Genomic DNA, 15,861 nt, shown 5'->3' with positions numbered 1-15,861 from the left:
GACAGCATTAAATCCTAGATCTAGAACATCAATACACTGTTTTTTTGTTTTGTCTTAGAAAGTCTTAGATAGAAGGCTTGTATCAAAACTCTGAGTGGGAGCAGTCTTTTTAGGTACTTGTTACTTTAACCAAATACCTTTTTGACAATTAATAATTCATCAGTTTTATCCTCCTGTAAATATTGTCTCTTCTATCCTTTGGAGTTCCCCTATAAAACTGGGTTTAGCAGAATAGAAGGTGCAAAATTGCAACCCCAAAATTTCTGAACTGCTTTATGTATAATTGAAGTTTTCTCTTTAGATTGCAGGGTTATGAGCTTAAAAAGAATAGTTGCTTCAGTAATTTGCTTGGTTAATTAATTTCATTAGTTAAATTTATTTCAGTAAGCATGAAAGCTAAATTGCTTTCTTAAGAAAATTGTCTGCAAGATGAAGTTCATGGCACTTGGAGCTATGAAGGACCTCCCTTGCATATGAACATACAGCAGTGTCAACTGTTTGCTGAAACATCTCTAAAATTTTCTGGTGGAACAGAAAGCTGTTTAAAGCAAGGCCCAGGACATGTTAAGTGCTGCAATTCCTCTCTGAGGGTTTGAGTTTTGAGTCAAGGCTGCAAGCATGTGGCTTTTTTACTTGAGGTTCTGGGCTTGGGCCTGCTCCTGTGTTCTGAACTAAGCAGAGCTCAATTCAGGCACAGCTTAGAGGGAAGGAAGGGATGCAACAAAACTGTTCTTTCCCTAAACTGCATGTACTTGTTTGGGTGGAAGCTCAGCAGTACAGATGCATCACGAGCAGTGCTTCTGTTGCTGCCCACCCACTTCTCGTTAGTTTACTTCACTGTGATCCATCCACTGTAACACTACATCTTGGGATTCAGTGATGTGAAATGCATGGCGTGGGGACTGGAGTCAAGAGGTGGATTTCTTGCTTGATCTGGTCTGACAAATCTTGCATTCCTGTTTGGGGAGTGCCCTATCCTGAGTAGGATGGCTGAGGCTGTATTCAGCAGAGTCGTATCTTCTGCGAATGTGGTATGACTTTCAAATTATCTACGTATGTGAATTGCTGAGGAGAAAATTTATTCAAAGTAGGGGGCTGGCCTCTTCAACTTCGATCTGTTGCACACTACACTTTTTTAACATCTTTAAAAACTGGCCGCAGCTGCTTTCAGTGAAGGGTTTGAGTTTGTTTAGGTGTACTGGGTGTGCTCAGACCTGCACCGGATTTGGTTGCTCAGCAATGATTTGGCATAAATTTTTGACCTTGCTGTTTAGGGTAGGGTAGTATTAAGTACATGTAGAAGCATCCAGAGGAACAACTTGGGTGGAAAAGCATGTTTCAGAGTAGATGACCAATGAGCATATTAAGACAGCAGTATAGGAGTTGGGCACTATGGAAGCGAAGGCCTGTTGCAGTAGCCTGTTTCTTTTTTGTTTCAATGTGAGCTTTGGAATTTAGGATTCTCCTTCTGCTAAAGCTGATCTTTGCTTTCCAGTAGGGCTTTGAGCCTGCTTGACAATTGAGCCTCAGCCCTGTAAGGGCAGTTCATATGGTAGTGAGGATGGAGTCAAAACATAATGAATAAAATGCAAAGAAAAAGGTGAGAAGTGAAAATTCTGTGGTTATGTCATACATAGAATAAAGATGCTTCCTGATTCTGATTGACAGTGGGCCATAATGCCCTTTGTTATAAGGAAGGTCACTTCCCAAACAAGTAACAACACTGCCCATCTGTGCATTGGTATGAAATGATGCCAAGAAGAAATCAGGCCACCAACTGTTGCCTAGCAGGTGATAAAAATGATATAAATACTAAGGGCAGATTCTTTCTCATTCTTAGATGCAGATGCCTACAGCAGTGGACAAAAGTGTGGTCCCAGCTTCTGAAAAGTACTTTTCTGATGTATATGTTCCCATTCTGGTCAGCGTTCACTGTAGCTATAGTTGTTTTGAAATTTGTTCAAATCTTGGATATTTATTCTAATATAACTTTAAACTTTCTTTCAGTTCTAAGAAATGGGATGTGGCAGAACATCATGTGGAAAGAGGTAAATAAAAAGAGGGGATGGGAGGGAGTGGAAGATGACACTCAAGAATTACTTTTGCTGGAGTAAATTCAGAGGCCTAGAGTTAATGCACACTATGTGATGGTTCCCTGTGACTTGGGGTGGGAGGGATCCTTTCTGTTACAATAGTGAAAATTGCCCTGAGCAAGGCACCCGAGTACCCATCTTTAAATCCTAGTACTATGTTTCTGTCAAATGCTAATGAACTGTTATAAGTGTTCTTGCTTGGACAGTTAATAGGCCCCAGGGTGTAAACAGTATTTTGTTTTCAGTCCATATCTAGAAGAGTAACTTTCACTGCAATGCTGTACCTCCCCCAAAAGTTGAACAGAGATTTATTTGGCTAGCTGTGCTAAAAAGCTCTTCGGTTTTGAGGCTAATTAAGCAAGCTGTTTGCTCAAGTAAGGAACAAAAGCCCTGATGCTACCTCAGGCACTTGGGACCTGTGTTCTGTGAAGCCCTGTGCCAGGACCTGGTGAGCTTTGTTTCTAGAACTTGCTGAAATCCCTCAGGATGTATCAATCTAATCGTGGCTCTTGATGCCTTTCTAAGGACAAAATTATCCCTATTAACTAATAACTGAGGAAAAAATACACCCTTCTAAAACCTCTGGGAAATGAGACCTGCCTCAAGAGACCTAAAAGTATCCTGCAGAATTGTTAGGCTATAGTAGAAACGAAAGATTGCCAGGGATTCTGATGGCTAGTGCTGATGGCAGTTTATGCTGTTCCATGTCCTATTATGCTGTTCCAGGTCCTATTCAGTGAGGACACTGAATTGAAAGATATTTAAAGCTGATCCCGGAATCTAGTTTTCTTGTACCCTTAAGCACTTCTTGAATTGGCCTGTGTCTGCATCTGTGTATTGTCCAGGCTTGTGTTTATTGTTGGGGAGTAACAGTTCTGCACTACCCACCTTGTTTACTTTTAAGGCAGATTTCTGATCTCATTTTGTGCTGAAATTGGTAGGGAATTTATTTTTAGTGGGGTCAGAGTAAGACTAATGATTCTGCCTGTTCAAACATGCCATCTGTTTCAATTTTTGTAAATTAATGTGTTAAAAGTATTGTAAGCCCATTTCAGACTCTCAGCAGTGCATCGGTGCTAAGCAGTCTGAGAGTAATCAGGCAAGCCTGGCTTACTGTTTTGAGTGTGCTCCTTGGTCCTTCTTAGAATGAAAGTCCATGTGTGTGTGACTCCCATTAGAGTGCTGTAAACTCTTAGGTCTTCAGTATTCCAGAAATTAGGACTTCGTACATCTCAAGTCACTATAGGTCAGGGAAGAACTGGTTGATACTATCTATCTGTAAAGACAATACCTTTTGCTAGTGACTAGTACAAGTAGTGCGTCTAGAAAAGGCTAAGGGGAGATAAGTGATGACTGGGTAGGTAAGTAACATGGAGAAGGAATAGGAGAAACTGTTGATACTTAAGAAAAGTAAAGTTTAAAGATAACTTTTTTTTTACTAGGAAGGAATTTAACTTTCTGTAGGTTAAATAAGACTAAAGTAAAAGAACCCTCAAATTTGGATAATAGCAAGATTAGAGAAAAAATAATCTTTGCTAAATAAGCTACAGAAGCTCACACTTTCTAATTGAGTATATTTTTTCTATAGAGAATTATTTACTTTGCATTCAGAAAAAGGAAGGCTTTGATACTTCCAAACTTGCAGTGAAAAGTACTCTGACTTTGGGAAGCGCTACCTGTAGCTGTTCTGTGCATGATGCTATTCTTTTGAGTGGGTGAAAGAAAATAACAAACTAACATTCCAGACAAGCGAACTCTTTGTTTTTCTTTTTCATGCTACTGTACTCGTGCCCCTGACTCAACAGGTAGCAGTAGGCGATATTGTGAAGGTCACCAATGGGCAACATCTTCCAGCAGACATGATCATTATATCTTCCAGGTATCCTGAATGGGTGTGGAAATGATGTATCTGATGAACTGAGGTGCAGAGGACTCTAAACTCTGTATTTGCTAGTAATAAAAACAGACATCAGATGGCAATAACTCTTCTCCACATCTAAAATCAAATTTCAACAATGTCAAAACAGTGCTTTACTAGGCAATGATTCATGTATCATTGTAGACAGGTTCTTGAGTAAGAAGGCTTCCTTAAGACTTCATAGTGTTAATTCATGAAGTGTATGATTGAACTTGTTGGGAGACTGAAGGTCTGTTAGACAAGTTTCATGCAGTCATTTGCTCTATGGCCTTCTGAGGATCCCTTCATGTAATTAAGGGAGCCTAAGTTTCTTCCACTTAATTCCACTGAGCTTCCAGCATATTTTTCTGCCCCTCAGGATAGTCTTCTCTTTCAAACAATAATTCTAAAAGGCTAGCCCAGCTGGCATCTAGTAACTGTCATGCAAAATAGCTTTTGGGCTTCATTGTTTACTCTTTGTATTTGATACAGTGCACATATGTCCCATCCCTAGCATGGCAGCAACAGTAAACTGTTGAGTCCTGCTCGCTTTTCTTTGTGAAATATGGGTCAACTTGTTTATACAGATACACTGACAAACAAAGCTTGGTCATTAATTCCTAAAAGCATTTGAGTGGTACTTGGCTGCTAATCTAGATTCTATACCGTGTTGAACAAGTTTAGGCCAAATCAAGACCACTGTGCACTTAGAGGAGACTTAAACGAGAGACAATATTGCCATTCCTCTTTTTGAACATGCTTTTTTTCTACTAGTCAAACCTTGTGACACCGTGCTCTTCATGATTTCCTTCTGTCTGCATGCTTTTCAACAGTGACTGCAGGTTGCTCTGATCTCCAGGTTACAGTTCTCCTAGATGACTAAACTTCTAAGGGAACTTGTTTTCTAAGCTGCTGCATTTTCTGCTCCATCCTTGTCTGTGCCGTTTCTGGGAGGATTCATTTTTTTTTTTTTTTTGAAAGCTGTATGGGGAAGCTCAGTCTTTTTGGACTGTCACATGATCAAGTATAGAGGTATCTTCATTCCATTGTATGCAATGTTGTATTTTTTGAAAACAAACCCCAAATTTTGACTAAGCAGTTGTCAGCCTCAATATGCAGTTAGTTAGGCTACGCATTGGCATCTATAACTTGCCATTTCAGCATTGAGGAATATTTGTTCTGCTTGAGAACTTCTCAAATGTATGACACTAAAAAACCTGCTGATCTGTTTCTTAACTTGCATGAGTCAGCTTTTTGTTCTACATGATTCTACTAACCTGCTGTTATTGATAATCACATAACTGGAGAATTTAACCCAAAGTATGTTGATTTGGGAGAAGTTTTGCTTGAAGTTAATAACAATTTCTGTGGCAGTTCTGCTTTACAATTGGTATTATTCCTGAGATTCTCTCAAATGGCAATACTAAGTGTCCTCAGTTCACCAGAAAGCTTTGCATGCTCTGAGGGGGTGGGTTCTTTTGCTTGTGTGTGTTGACTATCTGTGTCTGAGCTGACTGTTGAGGTGAAATAAACAGTTGTTTTTCTCTTGACTCTTTTTTTTTTTTTTTGCCCCATAGAAGAAAGGTGACATCAAATGAATTTTATGTAGAGAGTAAATTTACATGAAGAAAAAAAAAGGTTTGAATTCAAACACAACTTTGTATGGAAACACTTCCACACTTCATTGGAAATGAGAGGAACTGTATTGCAAGAGGTCTCCCTCCTGAGTTGACCACTTCAGTTGTAGTGGGTAAAATGTTTGTGACAGAAGTAAAAGTGGAATCAAGCTGGACTTCATCTGTGGCTTTCTTGGGATCAGATTGAAGTTGCTCGTATGGGAGTAGACAAAGAGCAGGCTGACCTTTCTTTTTTAAGAAAAATTATCTGGAGAGAAAGATTTGGCTTCTTACTGTGTTATAAATGTATGTGTCTGTTTCATAACAATTTTTGTCCTAAGGAGCCTTTATTACTGACTATTCTGCTGATTAATTACACTTGCTGTTAAAGCAATTGGCTACTTTGGAAAAGAAATAGCAACATCTCAAGAGCATGGAAAGTGATATGCTGAAGAAGCGTGTACTTGGGTCCCGGTAGGAAACGGATATTCCTTAGCAGCCTGAGAGGACAGTTGAGGAAAACCAGTTTTGGTAGTGCCATAGAGAGGTTTTAAATGTTAAGGGGCAGGAAAAGATCCGTGGTAAAATTGCCCTTCCTTATCACAGGTGCTACCTGTGGAGAGCTCATCCATGTGAACAAGACTTTTTTTTTTGTCCCTGTGTGTAAAGGCAGAAGTATCTCTGGAAGATGCAGTTCACAGCCCTCAGTTGCAATGTTATTGTATCTTTTTCTGATTCTCAAAAAAAAAAGCTGATTAGCAGTGACTTCAGATGTACCTCCACAAGTCCCTCAACTTCTTATCTATAGGTCTTGCAATGCAAAGCAATTTTATGGATTACAATGTAAAATTGTCCACTTCAGGGATCTAATTTTATCATAACTTGTTAAATTCTTATTAACCTTCAGATTTAGACTCTTCTTTCTCTAATTTGTTGTATGAGAGTGTTCATATCCAAAGACATCTCTGTAAAATATGTACTTCAGCTGGATCTTTCGTGGTCATGTACCAACAGTATGGATTTTTGTCTTCTGCACTGCATGGAAGAAGGGTACTGTGGGCCATCTTATGCAAAACTAGTATACAAAAAGTACTGAGTTTTAATACTGAAAATCTTATGCTCCTTACAGTGAACCCCAAGCCATGTGCTACATTGAAACAGCTAATCTCGATGGGGAGACGAATCTTAAAATACGACAGGTAAAACAAACTGAATTTCACCTCTTTTTCCACGTAGGTATCTAATATTAGTTGCAAAGCAGAGCGTAACTTACAACAGTACAAGTGCTACTTTTTTTTTTTAAAAAAAGCATATCCCCATAGCCGCCTTTTCAACAGACACAAACCCAAACAACAGTGCTTCATGTGCAAGTGTAAGGAACTGATCTGGAGGAAGTATTATAAGCTCACAAAGGCAAATCAAGCAGACCTTGGCTTTGTTTTGCTGAAGGTCCAGTAAGTAGAATTGAAGTGCTGAATTTAAAAAAAAAAAGGCAGCTGTGCTTGTGATGAGAGCTGCAGTTTCTGTTGTCACAAGTGCCAGTCTGTTGCTTTTGCCTCTGCAGAGTGCTCAAATGAACTTTTTTTTGTTTAAGTTAATTTGTTCTCTTTGTGGTAAGTAGTAGCATTTACTTGGATATTTCTAGTTTTGTTGAAGAAATACTGTTGATTATGGTGTTTAGAAATAGTTCAGAATTTTGCCCACTTTCATTACAAAAAAAATTGAATTTGGATTAGGATTTTGAAATACAGATTTGCTTTAAAAAGCTGTAGGTTTGCTGCATGTTTACTGCTGTCGCAGAAATGTGGTTTACTGCTCTGGGTCAGCCGGATAGATCAGATCTTGAGTTCCTGCCTTTTAAGGCCTTGTTCTGGCTTGCAGTGCTGCAGTCAAGAATCTGGCAAAAGAATCTGGCAAAACAAGGATCACTTCTAACCAAATGGAGATGAAAAGCAGTGGGGTGTTCTATGTGCTCTGAGATTGAGTAGCAATCCGTTAGGTTACAGTTGCATGATGGGTTTAATTAACCTTGAGTATGATCAGAGCATAATGGTTGCAGTGACCGGAGAGAGAGACTACACTTAGGAGTGACTATATTTAGCAGCAGTAATGCATCAGTGGAGCTATACTTTGAGAGAAAAGCCAGGCATCTTTATACTGCTTGTCGTCTTCTTCCTCCTGCACGTGTACAACTTCATGCTTGGAAGCACGGAGGATGCTTCTATGCACAATGGATGGGACTTTCCTCTTGGTGACAGAAAGATCATGTAGGTAATATAATTCTCTTGTGTAGAGGGATTTAAAGCAATCCTAGGTAAGCAGGATCATGTCCATAATGCATCTTCCTTGTAGGAAAGACTTATTGAATACCCATTAAAAAAGTCAAAACAAAACCCCCACCAACAAACCTGATGGAAAACCTTCACACATTTAACTACTTTTGTTATGTTAGATGTTGAAAGAAAGCACCATTTTCCTAGGTTGCCTTCTAATAGCAGTTTTTGACAAGAATCTTTTTTGGATTGGTTTCTGCAGGGATTGTCTCAAACTGCTAGTCTCCAGTCAAGAGAAGAATTGATGAAAGTATCTGGAAGGATAGAATGTGAAGGACCCAACCGTCATCTTTATGATTTCACTGGAAACTTGCGCTTAGATGGTCAAAGGTATTGACTTTACAACAAAGCCATAAGTTCATTTCGTTAGGAAAAACGTTTCCTGTGTGCTTTTAGTCTGCAACATGTTTTTGCTGGGGAAGAGGAGGGTAATAATTAACAGTTGTCAATCAGAGCATCTGCAAGTATCACATATTTCCATCTTCCTGTGGAGGGTTCTGCTTGTTATGGGAGAGGTGGTTTCTTTGGAATCCTAATGGGTTTTTTTATCAAAAATAACTTCTAACGAGAAGGAAGAGTGAGGGAGGTGGTTGTGATTTTTAGGGCCTTCTTGTTACAGGGGAAATGGGAATCCTTTCCCTTCCAGCTAGAGCCAAAGGCTGCACCAAATTTGGATCTATAGAGAAAAATGATCCTAGAACCTGTAGTCTTTATCAGTGTGACCTTGGTGTCTTGCACCTCTTGGAAGAAAAGAACTTGGGTTTAGTAATTCAATTCATAGAACTTGAAAGGTCAGTAGGAACATAGAGGTTTCATCTTGCTATACCTATTTTCCTGTACAAAAATTGTATTTCTTGACCAACTCAGCTGAACAGTGATGGATGCAAGAATAGAAGATGATCACTTCCATCCCACTTGAAAATCACATGAGTAATACAGTTTTCTCAAAATGTTTGTTTAATGGCATATGTGAGGTTATGGTGTGTTTGGAATGGATGGTCTGTTTGCAAGCGTGATGCTTCTCTGTCCTTGATGTGAGAGAACATGTGAGCCAAGGTAAAGTGCAGAGTAGGCTTATGGCTGCAACAATTTCTCAAGTTTGGGGTAACTAGAACCCTTGTATCACCTTCTTTCTACTGTGCTTTAGCAGGAATTAGACTTATACCAATTTCAGTGCTCTCTTGAGTTGTGTGGACAATGTAAGTTCACTATATTACTTTCCTCCTTTTGTGGTTTGGGTGGGTTTTTTTGAGGGGGAAGTACAGAGGAGAACTAGTTTCCTAAAGTCTTACCAAGAATTCAAAGATGTGCGTAATTCTTGCTTTGCAGCCCAGTTCCTGTTGGTCCAGACCAGATCTTGCTAAGAGGTGCACAACTGAGAAACACTCAATGGGTCTTGGGTATTGTTGTGTATACAGGACATGACACAAAACTCATGCAGGTAAAGTTTTTAAGGAGATCTAGAGCATTTTCTGATAGAAGCTGGTCATTCTTCCTGTATTCTACTTATCTTTTGGACTTGAGTTTATGAAATGGTTTGATTGTAGCTGTTTAAGACCTGGAGGCTTTGAGGAATACAAGGGAACTGTTGTACTTGAGGTGCACGTGTACATGTCTAAATGCTTACGGAAGTTTGTCTCAAAACGGTTCAATATGTAAGCAAAACTAACTTTATTTTATCTGAATTTATCTGGTAGCTGGACAACATTTAAAACTGAGATTTAACAGCTGAGGAGATAGTAATGACCACCTGTGATTTTAGCACTTGGAGATAATTAGGTTAAGACTATAGTCTCTGTATTGCCTTAATGGCAGGGAGTGCCTGGAGAGACCAGCAACATGTATGAGTTGCTCACCTCTTCTGATGGTCAGTGGGATGGACAGACAGGAAATGAATGTACAAGGTCTTCAGAACTGAATGGTTCTCTTACTCCAATGCTGTGTCAGTTTGGGAGCCATTAGGAGTACTGGCTCCTATTACCACCTTGTTGAGCTTTGCATACAATATTGAGCTAAATAGAGTTGAAGTAGCAAGTTCTATAATGGACTCTAAAAATAAAGACTGAGTTTGCCTCTGCAATTTCCTCTTATATAAGCCATTGCCAGCCTTTTTTTTTTCTCCACCCCCCCCCCCCGCTGCTGTTTAGAATTCAACCAAAGCACCTCTGAAGAGATCAAATGTGGAGAAAGTGACCAACATGCAGATCCTGGTTTTGTTCTGTATTCTCCTGGTGATGGCCCTTGTGAGTTCTGTAGGTGCCTTATTATGGAACAGAACACACGGCGAAGTCGTCTGGTACCTTGGCTCCAACAGTGAGTACACAGGCAGTGTGCTAGGGATGTATCAGGCTGTAGGGCTAGCCAGACTCTTAACTTTGCTAAATGAATGTGTAAAATAAGAAACAAAGAAACAAACACAAAAACCAGCCTGTTGCTAACATTTGACGCCTGATGTTGGGGTTTTTTTGGGAATGGACTGGCATAAATGAACTTGCCTGTCAGGCTTCTGTTAATAAAACCTTCTAAAGGTTAGCTAAATATTAAAGGTTAGCTAAATATCACTGGGCTACCACCCATGGGAGAAATAGAAGAGGGGCAAGAGTCATTCTTGGATATTTGGTGCGCAAATTCTTTCAGCAGTGTGGAGATGCCATTCACAAATTTGTTCTTATAGGAGGTCATGTACTTAGGTATCATGTCTGACTGTACCTGACTGCAGGATAGCAGGTCTCAGTATGATGACACTGACTTCAACTTTATGCTTACGTACAGAAGCAAAGGATTTCTCTAGCTGTTTTTTCAGTCAGAAATGCTGATGTGCACTTGTAGAGAAAACTTTTAAATGCTAAATGTTATGATTTTGTATTTATTGCATAATGTTTTCAGAGTAGGTTTTATTTCTGCCTTACTTAGTAATGAGAAAACTGATCTCTTACCATGCTTATTAAGGGATTTTATTTGATTTCATTCATACTCCTTGAATTTATGAGTTCAGATAAAGACGGGCCTTATGCAAACACTGAAGGATGAAATAAATTGCTCTCCAGTAGACTTCTGACTTGAGGGGGTTGCATTAGCTAGCTATAAAATGCATTGTTACAAACATCTTGTGATGCAGATCTGAAAACAATTCTCACAAACTGCACGTGGTCTTTCTGCTGATGATTGCCAAACAGATGGCAAAGGATGCCTTCTGCAGTTTAAGAACTGCAATTGTGATAGTAATGAAAAAAATTTAAAGAGGAAGAGTATGGAAGTGCCTCATATTTGACTTTGGTTTTCAGTAGTTGTAATGTCTTCTTGTAGTGGTAATGACAACTTTCAAAGTTTCTTCCCTCCCCCTTGCTTTTTAATGAGGAAGCTTAAATTTGTGCCTTCCAATGATGGTGGTGGTATTGGAAAAGATGAATAGAACAAACTCCTGAACTTGTGCTAATATAAAACAGGTGCAACCTGTAATAAACTAGGATGACATAGTCTGCATATATGCTTTTTTGTAAATTGAATGCACAATTTCTATCACATCTGTAACTGCCACACATTGGAAAGACACATTTTCAGGCTAGGCAGGTAGATACTAAATTTTTGTTAAACGTCTAATTTCTATAAAGACTGTACTGGAAAAAACCTTTTCCAAATATCAATTGTGCTTCTACTGTCTGTAAATGGATCCAAGAGATGGAATTCATGTGTGCGGACAGTTGGAGGGGGTGCCTGGGTCCAAAATTCATTAGGATCTGATCTTCATTAGGATTCAGCAACTTTCTCTGGCTTCTGTCCCCTCCTAGTTTGCTCTCCTGCCTTCTTACTAACTTGTTTGTAATGCGGAAAACCCCTTAGTTGTGGGCTGTGACCCCATTGTGCTGGGTGCTCTGCACCCTGACTGAAGTGCCTCCCTAAGCTTCAAGAAGAGTGAAGAACAGACAAATGTGGAGACTTTGGATGTAAACAGAGGCTGTGGGCAGCACCATGAACCGGAGCCTTCATCCTGTGTCTCTGCTGGGCCTTGTCCATTCCTGCCTGCTGTCTATAAATGTTTCCCCTTAGCTTGAGGACCAGTTGTGCTGATAAATTTGTTTGGGCAAATTGCCCAATGTTGTTACCATTAATATCAGCTCTTCTGCTTACGCAGGATGCTTTAGTTCACTTACTAGGTGTCTGTTTAACAGTAAACTTGTTCTCAGACTTCTTTAGTGTGAGTAACTTCTCAATTCTGCCAGTGCTGGCAGATTTTAGAACAAATTTTAGTCTTTATTTTTTGTTCTCTAGCTTCACTGAGTCAAGTAGGCACTTTCTGAAAGGTAAAGTTATGTTACTAGTGATATTGGTGGCTCTTAATTGGGGCAGTTGACATACCAGATAAATCTCTAAATTTGGGTTATAGTGTTGGAATATCATACCTCTCACCATTGGTTTAGAAAAAAATGTTCAGAAAGTGTTCTGTTCTCTAATATATAGCTTTACCAGTCTTGTCGTTCATCTGTTATAATATGCTCTGTATCGAGGCATGTGTTCTGTGGGGGTTTTATATATGTAGTATTGAAATCAATATTAAAAAGGCCCTTTATATTAGGCCTCAACACACTCACTGATTATTTTAGCACTACTAAGTCTGATTAGGCCAACTGCAGAAAGGTGATTGCCCCTATACTGTACCACTCGGACTTCTGTCTGCTGATGTCTTATGTCTTTTGGTCCACAGAAATGCTCTCTGTCAACTTTGGATATAATCTGCTGACATTTATAATCTTGTACAACAACCTTATTCCAATCAGCCTTCTGGTAACGCTGGAAGTTGTCAAGTTTACTCAGGCTCTTTTTATAAATTGGGTAAGTAACAAGAATAAATGCATTAATATCAGTTTTGGAAAGTGACATTAAAAAAAAACCAACAACCAGAATCATAGAATCTTCATGGTTGGAAAGGACCTTTGAGATCATCGAGTCCAACCAAACAACCTACAATCTCTGCCACTAGAGCATGCCCTGAAGCGCCACATCTAGACGTTTCTTAAACACCTCTAGGGATGGTGACTCAACCACCTCCCTGGGCAGGCTGTTCCAGTGCCTGACCACTCTGTCAGTAAAGCAATTCCTCCTAATATCTAACCTAAACCTCCTCTGCCACAACTTCAGACCATTTCCTCTGGTCCTGTCATTATTCACCTGGGAGAAGAGGCCAACACCCACCTCTCTCCAACCTCCCTTCAGGCAGTTGTAGAGGGCAATGAGGTCTCCCCTCAGCCTCCTCTTCTCCAAGCTAAACATGCCCAGCTCCCTCAGCCTCTCCTCATATGACCTGGTCTCCAGACCCCTCACCAGCCTGGTAGCTCTCCTCTGGACACGCTCCAGCACTTCAATGTCCCTCTTGTACAGGGGGGCCCAGAACTGAACACAGGACTCGAGGTGAGGCCTCACCAGTGCCAAGTACAGAGGCACGGTCACTTCCCTGCTGCTGCTGGCCATGCTATTCCTCATACAAGCCAGAATGCTGCTGGCCCTCTTGGCCACCTGGGCACACTGCTGGCTCATGTTAAGCTGGCCTTCCACCAGCACCCCCAGGTCCTTTTCTGCCGGGCAGCTTTCCAGCCACTCTTCCCCAAGCCTGTAGCGTTGCTTGGGGTTGTTGTGACTGAAATGCAGGACCCGGCACTTGGCCTTATTAAACCTCATGCAGTTGGCCTTGGCCCATCGATCCAGCCTGTCTAGGTCCCTCTGTAGAGCCTTCCTACCCTCAAGCAGATCAACACTCCCACCTAGTTTGGTGTTGTCTGCAGACTTACTGAGGGTGCACTCAATCCCCTCATCCAGATCATTGATAAAGATATTAAACAAAACTAACCCCAAAACTGAGCCCTGAGGGACACCACTGGTGACCGGCAGCCAGAGGGTTTCATCCCATTAATCACAACTCTCTGGGCACGGCCATCGAGCCAGTTTTTAACCCAGCGGAGAGTACACTTGTCTATGCCATGATTTGCCAGCTTCTGCAGGAGAATGCTGTGGGGGACGGTGTCAAAGGCCTTACCAAAGTCCAGATAGACAATGTCCACAGCCTTCCCCGCATCCAGAAGGCGGGTCACATGGTCATAGAAAGAGATCAGGTTGGTTAGGCAGGACCTCCCCTTCCTAAACCCATGCTGGCTGTCCCTGATCCCTTGGCTGCCCTGCACTTGCCATGAGAGCTCACTCGAGATGATCCTTTCCATGATCTTTCCTGGTACCGAGGTCAGGCTGACAGGCCTGTAGTTCCCTGGATCCTCCTTCTGACCCTTATGAACTCTTATGAACCCTCTGAACTCTTTACCAGATTTTCAGATGACTTTTTGGATACAACTTCTAGGAAAGGTAGGGAGAAGTTCAGAGGATTTATTCTGTATTAGTTCTGTGTTCCACAGGAAATGAAAAGATTTAGTTGTAGGCAGATCCCCTGTGCAAATGATCACTCTTGTATATTTTAGGCTTTCAGGATGAGAAGGAAGGCTCAGCTCTTCTTGTTGAAGGAAGTTTCTCAGCTGACTCATGTTCAGTAAATATCTTTTGAAAACTCTTCAGTAGCTTATAGCTTCTCTCAGCCACAGCAGAGGGAAAGACTAGACTTGTTTGAGGGTGTGGGTTTTTTAATTTGTTTTTATGTTTGGGGTTTTTTTTAAATACCGAGGATAGCCTTAAGGTCACCTCTGGTATGAATCATAGTATTTCTGTATGGAGATGAGTTGGTGGTGCCTCATGCTTGAATACAGGGATTACTTTTGTTGCAAGCTTTGACTTTAAAGTGTGCTTTTCTTCAGTTGTGGACCACAAATACTGTAGTGATGTCTCTTAAGCTGAATGAAAACAAGAGGAATACCTTGTCTTAGTATGCACTAATCCTTGGACTTTCAGTAAAGTTGTAGTGGCTTCTCTAAAATTCAAGTAAATACAGTCTAATGTTTCTGTTCTGAGCTGCTTATAATGCATTGGAGGTGCTTAACTAGCTTATCTGAGAAATTGCTTTGGTTCATGTAGCAGCTGTTTGGGTTTTTTTTAACCCTCCCAGTTAAATGTAGTAATAGGGGGAGTTGATTTCAGAGTCACTTAAATTGTCTGTTCAATCATGGGTTACACCAACAATCGTTGTAACTGAAGACCTATGATTAGCATGGCTGTTGGAACTTCTTCCTACTGTACTAAATTCTTAAATTAGAGATGCCATGAAGAAAATGATAATTGCCTGTAATTGAATCTGTTTTTTTCTCATGTATGGGTAGTATGGAGGTATACTTTGGAAAGGAAGCACCCCTATTCAGCCTTGGGTGCTGTTTGTGTCTCTAGCCCTCAGAACCTTCATCAGTCAAGCTGAGTTGCAGCTGAATAAAAGAAGACTGGAAACGTCAGTGTTTAATTTGCGTGGCATAGGTCTAATTTTGCTCTCATTTCAGGACATAGATATGTATTATCCGGAAACAGATACACCTGCAATGGCGAGAACCTCAAACCTTAATGAGGAACTTGGGCAGGTAAGACAACGTTTTCTTAAGTGTCATGTTTGATATCTTTTAGGAAGATAGAAGGTATGAGAGAATGCTGTACAAATCTGCTTTCTTCTGTTGCCCTGTGGCTCAGGTTAATGGGATATCTTTATTTTCATGAGTCCAAGTCTTGCAAGTAAAATAATGAGATATCAGAAGGTTAAATTTGAGGTCCCATAGGCAGTTTTAAGCTTGGAAATTGAATCTCTGTTATGTTCACTCTAAACTGACCTTTTTCTCAAGGGTATTGAAGAGATGCTCTGAGGTTGTGACTGTCTATAGCGGAACAAAATGTACAGGACTAAGCTTGGCTGAAGAGCGAGCTAATAGCCTCGGCATGCGTTCTTAGTTTTTCATGTTTCTGACCAACTCATAGGAAATGCAAGTCAGAAAAATGCAATTCTAGTCCTA

The 15,861-nt window shown here is 40.5% G+C and overlaps 1 protein-coding gene across 4 annotated transcripts in view; it reads left to right on the top strand.

The window, feature by feature from the left end:
• Positions 1-15,861, top strand: part of ATP8A2 (ATPase phospholipid transporting 8A2) — a 353,486-nt gene that overhangs the window by 59,749 nt on the left and 277,876 nt on the right. For all 4 annotated transcript variants that reach the window (XM_063331450.1, XM_063331475.1, XM_063331458.1 and 1 more), the window contains exons 6-13: positions 2,008-2,048; positions 3,899-3,972; positions 6,736-6,805; positions 8,142-8,269; positions 9,269-9,380; positions 10,087-10,252; positions 12,642-12,769; positions 15,361-15,438. In XM_063331450.1, coding sequence (XP_063187520.1) covers positions 2,008-2,048; positions 3,899-3,972; positions 6,736-6,805; positions 8,142-8,269; positions 9,269-9,380; positions 10,087-10,252; positions 12,642-12,769; positions 15,361-15,438 — 797 coding nt within the window. The remainder of the gene's footprint in view (positions 1-2,007; positions 2,049-3,898; positions 3,973-6,735; positions 6,806-8,141; positions 8,270-9,268; positions 9,381-10,086; positions 10,253-12,641; positions 12,770-15,360; positions 15,439-15,861) is intronic.

This window comes from Chroicocephalus ridibundus, chromosome 1 (assembly GCF_963924245.1).
Source record: "Chroicocephalus ridibundus chromosome 1, bChrRid1.1, whole genome shotgun sequence".
Taxonomy (NCBI): Eukaryota; Metazoa; Chordata; class Aves; order Charadriiformes; family Laridae; genus Chroicocephalus; species Chroicocephalus ridibundus.
The sequence above is the reverse complement of the archived record's forward strand: the minus strand, read 5'-3'. Positions and strand labels throughout refer to the sequence as shown.